This window comes from Barbus barbus (genome assembly GCF_936440315.1).
Source record: "Barbus barbus genome assembly, chromosome: 15".
Taxonomy (NCBI): domain Eukaryota; kingdom Metazoa; phylum Chordata; class Actinopteri; order Cypriniformes; family Cyprinidae; genus Barbus; species Barbus barbus.
This window is the reverse complement of record NC_136743.1, coordinates 14836018-14852524: the sequence shown is the minus strand read 5'-3', so window position 1 is coordinate 14852524 and position 16507 is coordinate 14836018. Positions and strand designations below refer to the sequence as shown.

Here is a 16507-nt window from a genome sequence, read left to right as displayed (position 1 = left end):
GATGAGCATGTTTGCACATTCAGACCAGAAGGCCTGCATTCAATATTCCATCCTCAGTCACTCTGCTGAAACAGTATCAGTCAACCCGATTACTAAATGTTGATTTAAACTCTTGATACGTGGCCATCAGCTTTATGTTGAAAGTGTGACATGACTGACACGGTAAAATTAAATATGTTTTTATTTTATTAATTTGGTGCCATTTACTAGTGATCGTATGCATCTCTCTTTCTCTTTTTTAAGACCCATCATTAACATTTTGGAATCTTTACCAACATCATGTATTACTTAATTACTTTGCTTTTGGCATCACCAACTGCTAAAGAGAAGAGAGATTTATGATATTCTGACAACATTTAAATCAGAAAGGCATGCAGCAAAATTGGACTTGGAACAGAACTACTTTCATCCCTAAAGCATTAATGCATCAAATATTCATTTCTTGGCATTCATGTGATATTAGTCTGAATAACTAGACACACAGCAATAAAACAAGTGGTGTATCAGGGGATTTGACAGACAACAATTACATCAAATTGACTTTAATTAAAAACTGATGAAAATGTCATTTGAGGCCTACAACCTCTGGTTCAAATATGTAAGTGCATGCTTGTGATTTACCAGAGATGTGAAAGTTATCTGACCTCAAAAAGAAAAAGAAAAAAGATATAAATATTTAAATGCCAAAAGGGCCAAAATTATTTTTTTTACTTAATCCATTACTATTCTTATTTATTTTATTTTGCAAATACCATATACATTTCTGACATATATATATATATTTATATATTGTTTCCAAATGTTTTGCGAAACATTTACATCTGTGCATTTCATTCTGTAAACATCACGCTTGTCAGTAAATTTGAACATATTTTATTCAGAAACTGTGGCGTTATGGAAATGACATGTGTGTCTGAATGTCATTGCTGTGAAACACCATCGCCGCATCCCTCCCATTTCCCCTGTCCCACCCCTCACAAGCCAGACACTGTTCTATCTGTTTGCACACTGTCAGTCTCAAAAGCAAGTGGCCCTCTCCTCTCCTCCTGGGCAAGTCCCTCCTGAGAGGCGGCCATTCCTGCCTGCTGGGATACTGACAGTTAACCTTTCGCTCAGAGATTTCTGGGAGCTCTGCCAGATTTTCCTACCCTGAATAGCTTTTTAAGAAAAGTTGCAAACTTAACAGATTGCACATCCCGAGCAGTGTACTACCTCTGCTGCATTTGCTTACCTACAGAGATAATAAGCCTGTTAGCAACCTCTGTTGGAGTGAACCAATCTGATGACCTCCCCCCATCCTCTTTTCGGTTCGAAATAGTCCCAACAAAGCATTCCATAAGTTTGAGCTCATCATAACTGGCATTATTGGGAAATTATAGTAAACTATATTTACATAACACAAAAGGTATTGCACATTTTATAATATGAAAAAGTAACGCACCATACTTTCTCTGCTCCTGCTGTTCACCTCCTGCATACAGCATCAGTACAATGGCATTAGTATGCCAATGGACACATGAATGGATATCCTGTCATACATGACATACATCATAAGACATCTCTGAACTTTTGATCCCCTCCAAGTCTTGATAGATCTATTGTTGAACCCATAGAGTTAGGGAACAGTGCTAGTTGACACAGGGAATCTGGGGTACAGTACGGGTATCTGTAGCCCAATCTGGTAATTAAGTGGGGTTAAAGCCAGGAGGGGCTCAGCGGGGGTGATGCCTGGTAGGGGTGCTTGAGTGACTGCAGGGTATATAGGAGATCACAGAGACAGACACCCCGCCAGGAGACCAGGCTGCCTTCTGACATGCCAGGAGTGCAGCGGTGTCACTATTCGTGTGTGCAGATTTGAGATTGTCTCTCTAATTCATGAGGCCAAATGAAAAGAGTTCCACCACTAATATAACATAACATAATATAATATAACATGACATAACATAACATAATACAGACATAACATAACATAATACAGTACAATATTAAAAGGAGTGGGTATAAATAAATAAAAATAAATAAATAAGTGCACAATTTGGTCTTACCATTGAAAATGTTAAACTATCGTTAAAACAGGATAACAATTTATACTAATTACTAATTCTTGCAGAGCTGTCTTCCCTTTCTCACTGTGAAAATCTACAAAGAATGAGCTAAAAAATAATTCAAATAAATGAAAGAGATTACTATCCATTGCAATTATGAGCCATTAGGGCAGCTTAGCAATGTTGTGTCTTGAAATTCTCAGTCTGCCCTAATGATAAATAGCCAACCATTATGTTTTTTTTTGACTGGGTCAGAGCCTTTTTTTTCTTTCTTTTTAAGTGACACTGTAATTTTCCTTTAAGTTCACTTTTGTCACCACACAAAAGAGCTTCTAAAAAAAGAAGCTATGATGGCAAATGAGTCTATTATTAATTGCTTTTATGCACACACATAAAAATTTCTCATTAGCTATGAAAACTCTCTTAAAAATGTTTTTTTAAAGAATTTAAACATCACAAGGAAAAACTACACAGGGTCTTGAGGTTCAACAGTTTTTGAAAATTAAATTAAGGGCTTGCTCCCCAAAGAAATTGAGATCATATCATTAGGACTATTATACTTTAATAATACGATATTAATTGAAAACCAAATAGTGACCTGCTGGAACAGACTTTTTCTTAGCAGTGCTTTTAACAAAAATGCCCCTTGGGTTGATTTACAGTAGTACTTACATTGGGAGTTAATAAGTAGAGTTAAATGAAAAAACGGGGCAACGTTTTTAATTAGGGCAGTCATCCCTAAGAACAACATACTTCAACTTGATGAGTGAGATTATCATAAGCAGATTGCAAGGTATTATGCTGGTTTTGACCTACAAAAATGACTCCATGTAAGGTCAAGGTCAAGAATCATACTGTCCTGCTGAGTGTCAAAATTAGGATGATTTGGAAAAGCATCACACAGAAAATAAATCATTGTAAGAGAAGACCATCTGGAGCAACTTGTCCCAATTCGATACACAATTAAAATCAAAAGCTATTTAATCAATCTAAAACTATTTTAAACAGCATTTTGCTAATTATTATGCATGTAAGCTTTAATTAGTTCATATTAATTGAGAGGCTATGGAATATTTGTTCTTGTAAAAAAGTTGCCACAATGCAGGATAATTTAAAAGCAATAAATGAAGGCAAAATAAATACAAATAAAAATTGTGAAAAACATAGGCTATAAGAAACGGTTAAAGGAACTATAAGATATACTTTCCTTCACAAAAATGTTAAAGTCTTGACACTAATTTAAAAAACAATTATATAAAAACTAACAATTATATTAAACAATGCAAGAACTCTTTCTACACTAAAATAATAAGAACAGCTGGCAACATTTTGGAGTTTTTTGTCAGTAAAACATTTGCAGAGGGCCATTACCCAAATCCTCAATTGTTAGGGTTCTTAAAGAGCTTAAGGGCCTTCCGTCTCATAAGAGAGCAGTCCAAAGAGCGCGTTGAGCTCCGCTGAGCCTTTAATAAGTAAGATGCATCCCTGTCTCTCAGTGCACCTCTCTTTAGCTCACATTTCAGTCATGCCTTGAGCGGGTGGCACTACCCAAAATAGGGTGAAAGGTCTCCTTTTCTTTGTACACAGCTGAATTTCAACGTCATTTCAAAATGTATAAAACAAAGTAATAGTTGCTGTACAGGTCACCGATCTCATACGAGAAAGACGAATTCATTAAAACATAAATTACAATTAAATTTTAATTTCAGTTCAAATTTGTAAAACGTTCTAGTCTAGTAACATTTCGTAGCCTACTGACACAAAGACGCAACATTTGTCCAAGTTTGACATTTTTTTGACACCATGTAAGTCTAACAGGTGAAATTCATAGAAATTAGTCTGTCTTTATAATTTCACGACTATTACGGGCAAATAATTTACTTAAATTGCCTATTAGTGCTATCACATATTTTCTTTATTCCTGGATGGCAAAACAGCCACGGAGTCAGATTCAGATCGCAGCATAATTTGAGAGTTGGGGTTTTACAGATGAGAACATAGACCCATATGGTCGTGAACCACCAATGAACATGGCCACATCCCTAAATGCATAATGTCAGTTTAAAACAAAGGAAAATGAAGCCGACGCACCGCTGATGCGTTTCCCTGCAGCTGGCAAATATCATGCTCAAGTCACTGAAGTTACGGTGTCTAATCACGCTAATTAGGTTGAAAAGCAAACTTTAAATCCTTGCTTTTTTAAAAAAAAATTACTTTCTATCAAAAGTTGCAATTCATAAACGTTCAGTAAAATGGAAGAAAATGTGGAGTAGCTACTGAAATAAAACACATTTTTGGAAAAACGGAAGGGATTTTATTTAACAAATAGAACTAGAACAGAAAAGGGCTTTTCAATCTGATGCCATATGAGAATATTTTTATATAGGCTATGAATTAAAAAAATTGTGATGAAATTTAAAAATACATCTACACAAATATAATCACACATCTATGTTCTGGTTCTTTAAAAGCCCATTCAGTTTTCAGAAGAATGAGAAACGTACATAACATTATGCAAAACATTTTAAATCTCCAAAGAATCAAGAGAATCAAGAACTCAAAACTTTAAAATATTTCTTGATTTGAACATGATTCATTGCTGAAGACAAAGCGCAGCAAAATAATAATAATAATAATAATCGCCTTTTAGAAACCACAGAAAACTGAAAACTTTATGAAGTTAATTTTTTTATTAATTCCCATGATAAAACAAACATAAGATCTGTGTAGCGGTCTTCTTTTGGATGAATAAATCAGTGATGTGGAACTTTTGCGACAACCTGTCATCAACATTGTTTTACAAGGTTATTTTACATCTGAGTGATACGTTTAATTTCATTTGCACGCTTAATATCCAATTTAAATGCATATGGTATTACAAGTGTCACCGTTTTGCATACACTTTAAACATTAGGTGTAATGAGGTTTGGTGATCTCGGAAAATGTGATAAAAGTTTACATAAAGATTAATCGTGAAGGAGATGAAAAGGTATTTTATACCTTGTAATTTTGGCACGCTGGAGACAGATAATCAAACGGCTTCATATCTTTGAGGAATTATTTAAAGGAAGGACCAGAAGTAATTATTAAACTCACCCAGATAACAAATGTAACAAGGAAAATAATTATTGGTGTGTCCTCGCTTTTTGTTTTGCCTTTTGCTGCATGGTGCTTCAAGAATCTTTCCCAAGAGATGCCCAATGTTTATTTATTTATTAAAACTTCAACATCAAGAGATGTAACCGAGGATAAGGCCAGCATTGGCTTAACGGACTGCAGCTAAATAGCACATTATCTGATTCATAATATTAATAATAATCCTGACGACATACAACTGTTATTCTATGCTGAATTGTTTAACTGCTTTTTCTCAGCCCTTCACTTGTGGCACAAGGGTCCTTTACACCACAGCAGACGTGGTTTATCTGTCAAAGTTAAATACAATTTCAGACCAAAATGGCTGAATAGAGCTCCTCGAGCCATGCAGCAGTTTTTTGTTTTTTGTTTTTTTTAATCGAGGTTTAGAGCACTGGGATTACTTTAATGGTGGTTTGTGATGTCACAGTGCAACATCCAATTAAAGGCTCGTCCCAAATGACATTCTGACACTGCCAAACCTTGCATGGCATCCAATACACATACAGTAAATTAGGTGAAATATTATTACTTTTTTGTTGTTGTTTTACTTTTTAATTGCATAAATAGTTCAATTCTCTGTGTAATAAATAATTATTTAATCCTATTATATAACATTTTGCTCGATTTAATGATTACAGTATGTGGGGTTCAACAACAATACACGACGAGCAAAAGAGCTGCAGATTAACACCATCAAAAAAGCAATGAATAACTACCAAACTTTCATCAAGAGTTGGACATTAAAATGTAGGCTAATTAAAAATATAAAGTCACAAATAGGGAATATTCTGCCACATTTTGAATGTGGTGCTTTTTGAAATTTGTGCAAATGTTGTTTGGTTAAAGTTAACAGCATTTGAATTATTACATCAAACAGTACTCTCAGTGGGAAATATCTCTTCACAGTGACATCATGAATAGGCTAATGTAATCTACAGATCAAGTACACCAGCAGAGCCCTGAGCCATTAAAATAGTTTCTCTCACTGTATATGGACGTAAATATACATTATTATTTTGCCAATTTAGCTTTAAAAATAAGAAAATAGGCTACGAGTTGCACAAGAGTTGTTTAAACTTTTTTTTTTTTTTTTTTTTTTGCTTTAACAACTAGCCTAACCTATTAAAAACATGAAAAAATAAATAAGGAAAACTTACGAACTTTTGAAGCTCAGTCGGTTTGTTCTGGTGGTCTCGAGATGAAATCGAAATGTTTGTCAGAGGCTTCCAATCATAGAATGGCACTGGTGTGATGTTGTATGAATGACATGACCATGTCATTTCCTCCCCATTGAGACTTGCTGAGTCCTTTCACCGATATTATTAGCATCTGGGTCAGTCATTATTGTAGTCTATACAGAACAAAACGAAAGAGGGGGGTGAAGGAGACGGAGCATTTCCTCTCCTTGTGAGCTTTTCTGAATATTGATCTGAAATACATTAATATAGATGTTCGAGCTGCAGAAGGAGTCTATAGCATAATATGCATATGTATCACGCTGGCAGTCAAGAGCAGTGGCTTTTGAGATCAAATGACTGTCAAGACGAATAATGAAAATCCGAAAACTTTGTTGTAATAGAGCTTCATGTAAATGTCACATTTTTATGACTTTAAACTTGAGTAAGAACGTAACAAAGCTTTTGACTGGCTGGAATTCTTCTATTTAATGTGCTCACAAAGCGTTGACGCTATTGTGCAGCAGTCGGTTATGCCTGACCTCAGATTCACAATGACAAACTTTTACAAAACAATAACGAGAAAGGATTTCGGGGCGCCCAGTTTTTTCACGCTTCCCTTTATCTCCGTCGTGCTCTTTATTTTTCCAAAAACATGCACACGATTTTTTAAAGGAAAAAAAATCAAAATCGAAAAGATTCTGAGGGGAAACAAAGGGCGATACTGTCATTGACAAAAACATTTTAGTTTCAAACACTATAAAATATTATTTTAGATGGACCTTACGCTTTGTTTCTTTATTAGACCGTCCTTTAAAAGTCTTTATGATGTTTTCATAAAAACAGCGGGACACGAAAGACATTAAGCTTTATAGGAAAAACTAAAATAGTAACATAGTAATAGCAACAGCATTACTTATATATATATATATATATATATATATATATATATATAGCCTATACCCCCAAAGCTCTGCCCAAAACACTTGACGTTTTAAAAGAAAGACTAATTGAACGATATAACATATAGTTTTACTTCCAATGTTCCAGAGGTCAATAGGCCTTTTTTTCTCTCTCAAAAGTGTAAACATTTTGGAAATAATATGTATTTTATTGTATACCTTTGTGTAATATAATATAAATTACACAAAGTTAAATTCATGCAGTGTTTTCCATTCATCATAGGCAAATCCACAAGAAAAGGTGTGTTGCAACAAACACACATGGAAGAGAGTATAATTAATTTTCACGTCTATTGCAAATGGTCCCACAATTTCGGCTAACCTGAACTGCGCAAAGAGACCGTTTTCGTCATTACAGTGATGTAAAGTGAGATTCGGAGAACTGAATGAACAGCACTCGATATACACCTGTTGCTTATATCTGAGGGAGCCTAACAGCTGTCCCCTTCCGCTCCATCCCGTGAGGCTTAGAACATTTGAAGTTGGCCAGCTAACTGAGAATCTACTGTGGTTTTGTTCTTTAATGTGAACAAAATGTTTTGTGATTTGTTCTTTAATGTTGTTGCATTTACAGTGCTTTGTACGTTATTTGCTTACAACGAAGGTCGCACTGTCATAATGCAAACTTATCCAAAGAGCCCGGAAAATGTGAAATATATATATATATATATAAACTGGTCCAGGCCAATTAATGAAGTTACTTGTAATGTCATAGATTGGCAGTTCTTATTTGATGTGATATTAATTAGAATCATTCACTCACTAGGAAAAGGTCAATGATTCGGTAATATTTCAAAACACAAAATTATTCACATGAAAATAACCAAACACTAGTTTGTAGCTATATGCTTCAAAATTGGGAGTTTAGACCGTCCTTCCCCACCAAGCTGCTTTATTACCACTTAAGATTGCATAATTTGCTTATATATATAATATATATGCAAATGATGTCATAGCTATGATGAACAGATTTAAAAGCCCCAATTTATATAAAAACATTTAAACCTACAGAAATGGAACATTACAACATAATGGTGATATGAATATGCATCACTGCTCCACAGTCTCAAACAGGAAGTGGTCAGTAACCTTTATCCTCATCCTCGGAGTCCCTCAAGGTTTTCCCCCTATTTCTTCAGTTTGTTTTCAAAAGGGCAACAGGAAGCTGGGGGATCCCGTGTGACCCCAGCATTGTTCTATAGCCCGATATCACATCCATTGACTGGGTCACATCTGTGCTGATCTGAGCTCTATGATCTGTGAGCTGGCAAAAGCTCTTGCACGCATTCACAAATCCCTCTTTGCTTCTGCGCGAGACCTTTTGTAATGGAGAAAACAGAAATGAGAAAAGTTTCGGAAACCCACAAACAGGCTGCATTCTAAATAAATAATGCTGATCAGTGCTAATACTACAAGAACTAAATTCTAGAATAGGCCTAGTAGAACTAGAAATAGTCTACTCAAGAACATGTCTGTTCGACTTTTAATATAGGTCGTGAGCCATTCGTTATTTAGATTATAAAGAAGACAATGAAAAATATTCAAAGTATGTTCATAAAAAGACTTCTGAACTTGAGCCGTTGCCTTTACGCGCAAGCTTTTGTTTCCTGATTTGTTAAATGGTTGATTTTTAGCGGGCTGCATAACCCCAAAAGGAAGCCAACGTGATTCAAGAGTGTTAATCCTCTAAAATGATGTATCAAATTACCCCGAGCCGCAATATGACAACTTTTAAAAGTTTGGCGTTTTATTTATCGTTTCTTTGTTATGATTAGTTTGGGAAAGTGAAAAATGTCACGTGGGCACAGGGTCTTTTAGAAACATAGGGTCACCTTTTTACTTTACAATTAGGCCTCCTTTATGATCAAGACTTTTACTTTGTGAGGAAAACTTGTTTTTTTTAGCTTTGCCCTGTCGTTGCAAAACAAACACAGGCTAGCTTTAATGTCATGTTATTAACATCATATTAAACTCACATTTACAAATCAGTAAACCGAAAATAACATAATATGGAAACTGTTCACTCTTAATGTTTTTATTTTTATATGTCAACATTTGAAAATATTTTGAAACAAGAGTTAGGAGGTGGCATATTGCACTGGCTTGTTTTCAGGAATTGGAGAGAGCGTAGGCGTTTGATTGCAATAAGTAACAGGCTGGTTAATGTCACTTATAACAATACTGCACATAACAATGTTATTATCATAGCCTAACTAAAATACATATTTTCCCCAAACATGCCTTTGTAGGATTATATCTTAAAAGTCTTTGTGTAGACTACAGAATCTTTGACGAGATAGGTAGCCTAATTTAAACAAACCTATATCCTGTGAAAGAACCCTTCATTTAAAGCCTACTTTTCTAGCGCCCTAAGGTCTCTGTAATAGTTAAAGTATGTTAAAAAAAAAAGTTAATTACGATAGATATCAAATACTTGAGAATACGATAGCCTAATTGAAGAGCTTTTAGTAGGCTAGCCATAGACGTAAGCATTACGACCGCAATTATAAATATAAGTACAATGATCACAGGTACACACAAGTACCCAGAAATTAAAGACTTGCACCTTGATAAAAAGCTATATATATATAAAAAGTTATCCAAACCCCTGCTATTTTGTGGCCAATGATGACCTCACATAAGCTAGTGATCACCGTGCACACTGAACATTCAGACGTCCCAAGTTCAACGATTCTAAACAAGTAGTAGGCCTATTCTGTCAATATCCCATTCAAAAACTGCGTAGGCCTATTGCATAGCAATATTTTTCATAAATGTGTCTGTTACCACAAGAATGGTTGTGTCACTGGCACGTGTCTATTTTAAACAACGACTTTGGACATGCAGACATAGAATTATCTAAACTTACGGTCATTAAGTCAAGCCGAAGATCCCTTAGTAAAGTCGAAAATGAAAACGAAAAGTTGACTTTATTATTCCACGATTTTCCAGGGACGAAAAAGTGAGCACGAGAGTGATATGTAAGCTCTGCTAATAAGCTACTATGTAGCCAAATACCATGGGCCATGTGTCACCTTTTAGTTAGCCCATCTAATTTGCACCAAGGCCAAAAACCCTGTACTGGAACTTTCCAATAAGCTCACTTCTAAAGTGGTCGTTTGTTTCATTTTGACGCTCCAGGACGCCATGTACGCTCCAAAGATCACTGTTAGTTTGCTTCGCTGGTTTCTTTTAAAGCGCCACAGCCACTTCATCTACTCCTATTTAAAACTACTGGAGTGAATTGCTTTTCGGCGAACCATTATAACGATACGATAAAGCGATTGATGTAACTAAATATTTTTGGATACAAATAACCTACCCTAATCACATCACAACACGCTTAAGCCAGACTAACAGGGACACCGCATAGCCTACTAACATCTCAAATAATGGCGGTTTGATCTATAAGGAGGAACGTAATGCATGTAAAACATTAAAAACTGACATGGAAACGGATGGGAAATGAAAACAGTTGTTTTGAGTGACGCTCCATAGAGAGTTGCCGTGCGTAATTTGTTACTTCATTATCGTACCTAAATACTCTGGTGTAGACATTGATTTTACCGTGAAAATAGCACAGCAATGCTTACTGTGGAATAAGAAGTCTACCAAATTACGAAATTGGACAGTGTGTGACCTACCACTGAATTAGGTGTAAAAATGAACACACCCCTCCCCCAGTGCGTTTTATAAACCATTTAGTTTTACGAGACTACTCAAAAAGACATAGGTTCCGCATACAGGCAAATTTGTTGATATTTTAAGTTGTGATTTGAAAAGGCAAAATATTGGGATGCTGAACGCTTCTGAGCTAATAGAGTACTATCACTTTAAGCACTGAGAATAAGGAGAGGTTGGGTGCTGTCATTTACTCGAGAGTCACTGTGTCATGTGATAAAATTTCGCTCCATTTATTGGTCAAAGGCACGTGTCTAGGATACCGGACTGCGACGTCACCCGGGGGACTCGTATTAAAAATAAGAACAAAAATCCGTAGTGAAAGTATTCAAGAGCCAGTTTGCGTTCCCTTATTTACTAGAGCAGGTCTACTTCTTTGATACTGCACAGATTAAATTTGCCTGTATGTTTTACAAAGTAGATATAAAGACAGGGGCACACTGTGGAATTAATTTTCAAAAACTATGTTTTTTCTTTCTACGCACACAAGGCGGTTTCGTCGTATTTAACCCACAAAAGAACCAGAAAAAAAGGATTTGTCCTTTTTTCTTGTTTGTTTCTCTTTGCAGTGAAGCTAAGAAATAAGGAAAATATACCACAAAAACTGGAACACAAACATACGTGTGTGCGCGAGAGAGAAAGGGGTTAAAAAGAACATTTGGAGAGTTTCACTATGGAAGAAAATGATCACAGCAGCAGAGATGTGGAGCGCCAGGATTCGGGCGATGAGTCCAATAGGGCTATTCTACCCCTATTGCAGGCTCCTGGAAACCTACTCCCTCACAGAATCACCAACTTTTACATCGACAACATTTTGAGACCAGACTTTGGTCGCAGGAAAGAAGGGGCTAGGCGCGACGAAATTAATATAGTTGAAAGAGAGAACCGCTGTCCATCGGCTCCCGGGTCAGGGCAGGTAGGAGCTCCAGTGTCAGGGGAAGGAACCTCGAGCCCTCACCCAGTGAGCGCGTCTAAAAAAACTGATATTACCGAGGACGCACCTCTCAAACCCCGTGCAGAGACTGGAGATCAGTGTTTAAGCTCAGATTCGGATTGCTCGCAAAGTAACGCTGCGCAGACGAAACAACCAATGCTTTGGCCGGCTTGGGTATACTGCACAAGATATTCAGACAGACCTTCATCAGGTAAACATTTATTTTCTCTTCAAAGTTCAATTTATGTACTCAAATATTACCTGTTATAAAAGTGCGCATGTGCTTTGACTCGAATGTGAGCAAATAAAACGCTAAACTACAGAAATGTATCGATGGAAAGGGGGCACGAAAACGAAGAACAAATGTTCTTTATGAATATGAAACGGCCCGCCAAGAGTCAGGGAGTTTTCTTTTATGAAGTCTGTCCTCTTAAATTAAAAGGAATAACTACGAAGATATTTGTATTATTATTATTAATTTAAATCTAATATTTACAAATATTTTAAATGTATAAAATAGGCTACTGCTGCTGTAGCCTATGATAGGCTACATGTGTATAATTATTAATACTTTTTATTGTTGTTTTTAATATTATTTTGACCATACTAATAATCAGAATTATGATTATTTTTATTACATATTATTTTAGGCGTAGTAGCCTATTATGTAATCAGTAGAAAAGCCCAAAAACTACGTTAGTTTCGTACGGTGAATGTCCCTTCGTTTATGTCTGATTTGACATTTCTTAAGTTGTTAAAGAAAAGAAATGATTTGATTTATTTACAATTTTAGGAATGTAATTATGGCACATTTTTGCCTTTATTTTCAAAAAATGAACGGGTAGTTTTGCGCCATTGTTACTTCGATGTCTTTGTTGATATTTAATTAGCATATTTTTGACAATGGAGTTGGACGCACCACAGAAGCTAAATGCTAAATCAGATCTCTTCAAAACTAGCTTCTGAAATAAACATGCTATTCCTGCACTTACCGGCATATACGATAGAACAAAAATTGGATAATTTTAGACAGTAGCCTATTTCAGCATTTCTAATGAACTAATTTCAAATGAAGTTCAAATTGCTCACAAAATGGCCTTCCGAAAAAGTGGCAACGCAAGTTTTATTTATTTTTTTGTCACAAAACTTCTGATTAATAAATTCTACAATAATCTTGCGAATAGGCCTAAATCTTAAACCCATTTCTATAGAAAATGCAGTTTGTGAACATAATTTTACCAAAGTTTGTATACAATGAAGCACTCTACATTGTTAGCTATATAGGGATGCATATTTGGAAAGGTCACACTAATTTAAAAAATGTAGCTTATCACCCCTTGTCATGATGCGAGTACGTTTAATGGTTCCTTAAATTGATTTTTCGATTATACAAGGTGAAAATATTAATATTGTATCATAACAGCAGCCTACAATCGAAATCATACTCAGTTTAAAATATAAAAGGAGTAAAATAGGATGCGTGCAAGAGCTCATCTCATAGGCTGCCGATCAATCTATTGTCAGCATTCAGACCACGCGGAACCTTTGGGTGCACTGTGTAGGCTAAGAATTAAGTAAAAATAGAATATGCAGTGGGTAAGCATACTAGCATTGAACGACAGGTGCTACTCTTATAAGAGAACGTTTTGTAAACTTGCTCTAAATGTAGTTCCTATGGTAACAGAAAGAGGGGAAAGCCTCTTTCACCCCTCCCTTTCTGAAAGTCACCCCCACCCCCATCACTACTACACCATGCTTCCATAGTCAAAACTGGAGCAGACCCCCTGAAAGATTCGATCTGAAAGAATCCTTGATCCAAAGAGTAACTCTTAAAAGTAAAGGTGCTTCAAAAGGTTCTTCAAGCGATACCATAGAAGAACCATTTTTGGTTCCACAAAGAACCATTCAGTCAAAGGTTCTTTAAAAGAACCATCTCTACCTTTTTATAATCTGAAGAACGTTCTTCAGATGTTTAAGGTTCTTTATGGAACCATTTAGACAAAAAGGTTCTTCTATGGCATCGTGAAGCACCTTTATTTTTAAGAGTGTAACACTAGGCTATTATTGAAACAGCATTATTGATTCTTGTTGTATTATTTTTAATAGTGATATTATTAAGCAATTATATTGAAAATAGGCTACTGACACAACATTAATAGGTGACGTGCATTTATGGCACGAGCAAAATGTAATCTCTTTCGTTACTTTCTGAAATGCAGGACCAAGATCGCGCAAACCAAAGAAGATTAATCCAACTAAGGAAGACAAGCGTCCAAGAACAGCCTTCACAGCCGAGCAACTCCAGAGACTCAAGAACGAATTCCAGAATAACCGCTACCTGACGGAGCAGAGGAGACAAGCTCTGGCCCAGGAACTCGGCCTCAACGAGTCTCAAATCAAAATCTGGTTTCAGAACAAAAGAGCGAAGATTAAAAAAGCTTCGGGGAGCAAAAACTCACTTGCATTGCATCTGATGGCACAGGGACTATACAATCACGCTACAACAAAGGACGACGACAAATCAGACAGTGATTAACGTGAAGGACAGGACATCTGAAATGCAATAATTCCAAGCAAGGGCCAGTGTACAAAATACCAGCATTAAACGGATGAAAATTATATGTATGAGATTTGATTCTGCAATATTATGTGTATATATACTTTACGTGTACAGTGGTGTAAAACTTTTTCAATTAGTATCACTGCTGTACACTTACTGAAACTTCATAGCGCGCGAAGAAAAGGACGCTTCTTTATTTAAAAAAGGGGGAGCGATTTGATGGACACTTGACGTTGAGCCACAAGTGAACGTGTTAAATCCATGCTGAAGTCCAAAGATTTTTTCTGCTGCATTCAGGCGACTGTGATTTAAAATAAATGGTCAAAATGTTTTATCTGATTTAGACGTTTGTTTTCATGCATAATTTTATTACTGGGTGAATGTTTTACTTTATTGACTGGAGTTGTGTTACAGAGACATGGTAGGCTATTTAAAAAAGACAACATTGCATTTCATCATATCATGCTTACAACAATTCAGTATATTGTATTTAAAAGATCTATGGTCTAAAATACTATCCGAAAGGATGCTACACATCCAATGTCCTCACATTTTCAGGAAATAGGCTAGATCAGACATCTGAATGCATACGAGTCAGTAAACCTCAAAACTACATTTCTAATGCAAGTACTTGACTTAAGTTGTTGTCTGTTGAATTTAGCTGGGAATGTACAATAAAAGTTCTCATCTTTTTCCAAATGGATATCTGGCAAGTTTATTTTACAGAACATTTTCGTTTAATCCCCCATTTACTTCAGTATGAAATTACAATTGTTATTTAGGGCTAGCTGAAAAAGCAACTCTCTTAAAAGGTTATTTGAATATTAACATTTAAAATCTTGTCAGCAGAGGATGTTAATAAATTCTGCAATTGTCGTATTAAAAAAAAATAACATTGTGAAAAAGGAGCATCAAAATATTGGCAAAACGTGTTGTAAATAATAAAAAAAAAGACTCATTTATAAAAAGATTATAAGTAACGAATTGAAACAAATTCACTGAAAGACAAATAATCGACAGTACAGGTGCAAAAACAGACCATTTGATTTATTTTTACAATAGGAGTGTAACATAAAACTGAGGTAGATCATTTGTATAGCGTTTATTTGTGTAGCTAACAGTTTCAAAAGAGAACTGGAACGCAATAAAATGTAGTGTACTACTTTGCAGAGCTAATAATGTTTTCAAATGGTTTGAAATGCCTGAGAAGGCGGCAATGGCAAGTATGGCATTAATTAAAAGGCAAAATAACTTTAAATGGTGAATTGTCCTTTTCATTGGATTAAATTCAATAAAAGCTTATAAAAGTAGGCGGGGCAGACACTAGGTTCTTTATTTAAAATTAAGGTAAAAATAGTCTTACAGGGGATGAAACCGTGATTACGCAGCCAAAAGGTGGCCTTGATTCATATTCAACTGGAAAGCACACAAATTAATTTTGCTGTGTACACGGTGCAACATGAGAAATAAACCTCTTAAAAAAATAAATAATAATAATAAAATAAGTTCACCAAATTCTGTACAGCCAAACATAAAATGAAAACTTCGTATTATGGTAACAAAGTTTGAGTAGGCCTACATCAAAACAGGGCCACTTTGACAGATGTACTATAGCCTAGTACACGGGATGCAGCAACAACCAGTTTACCAAACTTCGTGTGAAGTAATTTTTCTTTTATTATGGCACATACACATACACTGCTTTAGTCCAAAGGTTTATTTGGCGTCTAGCGTGATTTGGTTGCCAAAAAAAAAAAAAATCTATGCTGCAAAGCCAAATTTAGTCCAACTGTCAACACTTGGGGGAGTCCAAATGCTGCTAATAGATGTAATTTCAATTCTAAAAAAAAAAAAAAAAAAAACAGTTAACACTTTAAAAACGGTGAGACTTTGTTTCATCTAGCCTAAATCTAATTTACACACGTTATAACCAGAAATACGATTTATCACCTCTTAAATGATAGCAACATTTAGGCTAATCCGGCATAATTTTGCGCAAATACTCAAAAATA

General features: G+C 35.5%; 1 protein-coding gene across 1 annotated transcript; it reads left to right on the top strand.

Moving 5' to 3' along the window:
• Positions 1-11674: 11674 nt before the first annotated feature.
• LOC306880829 (homeobox protein engrailed-2b) lies at positions 11675-14471 on the top strand (the record flags this gene model as incomplete). Its single annotated transcript, XM_079434604.1, has 2 exons — positions 11675-12146; positions 14155-14471. The coding sequence occupies 2 exons, from the start codon at positions 11675-11677 to the stop codon at positions 14469-14471; spliced, it is 789 nt and encodes a 262-aa protein (XP_079290730.1).
• Between the last annotated feature and the right edge of the window lie 2036 nt (positions 14472-16507).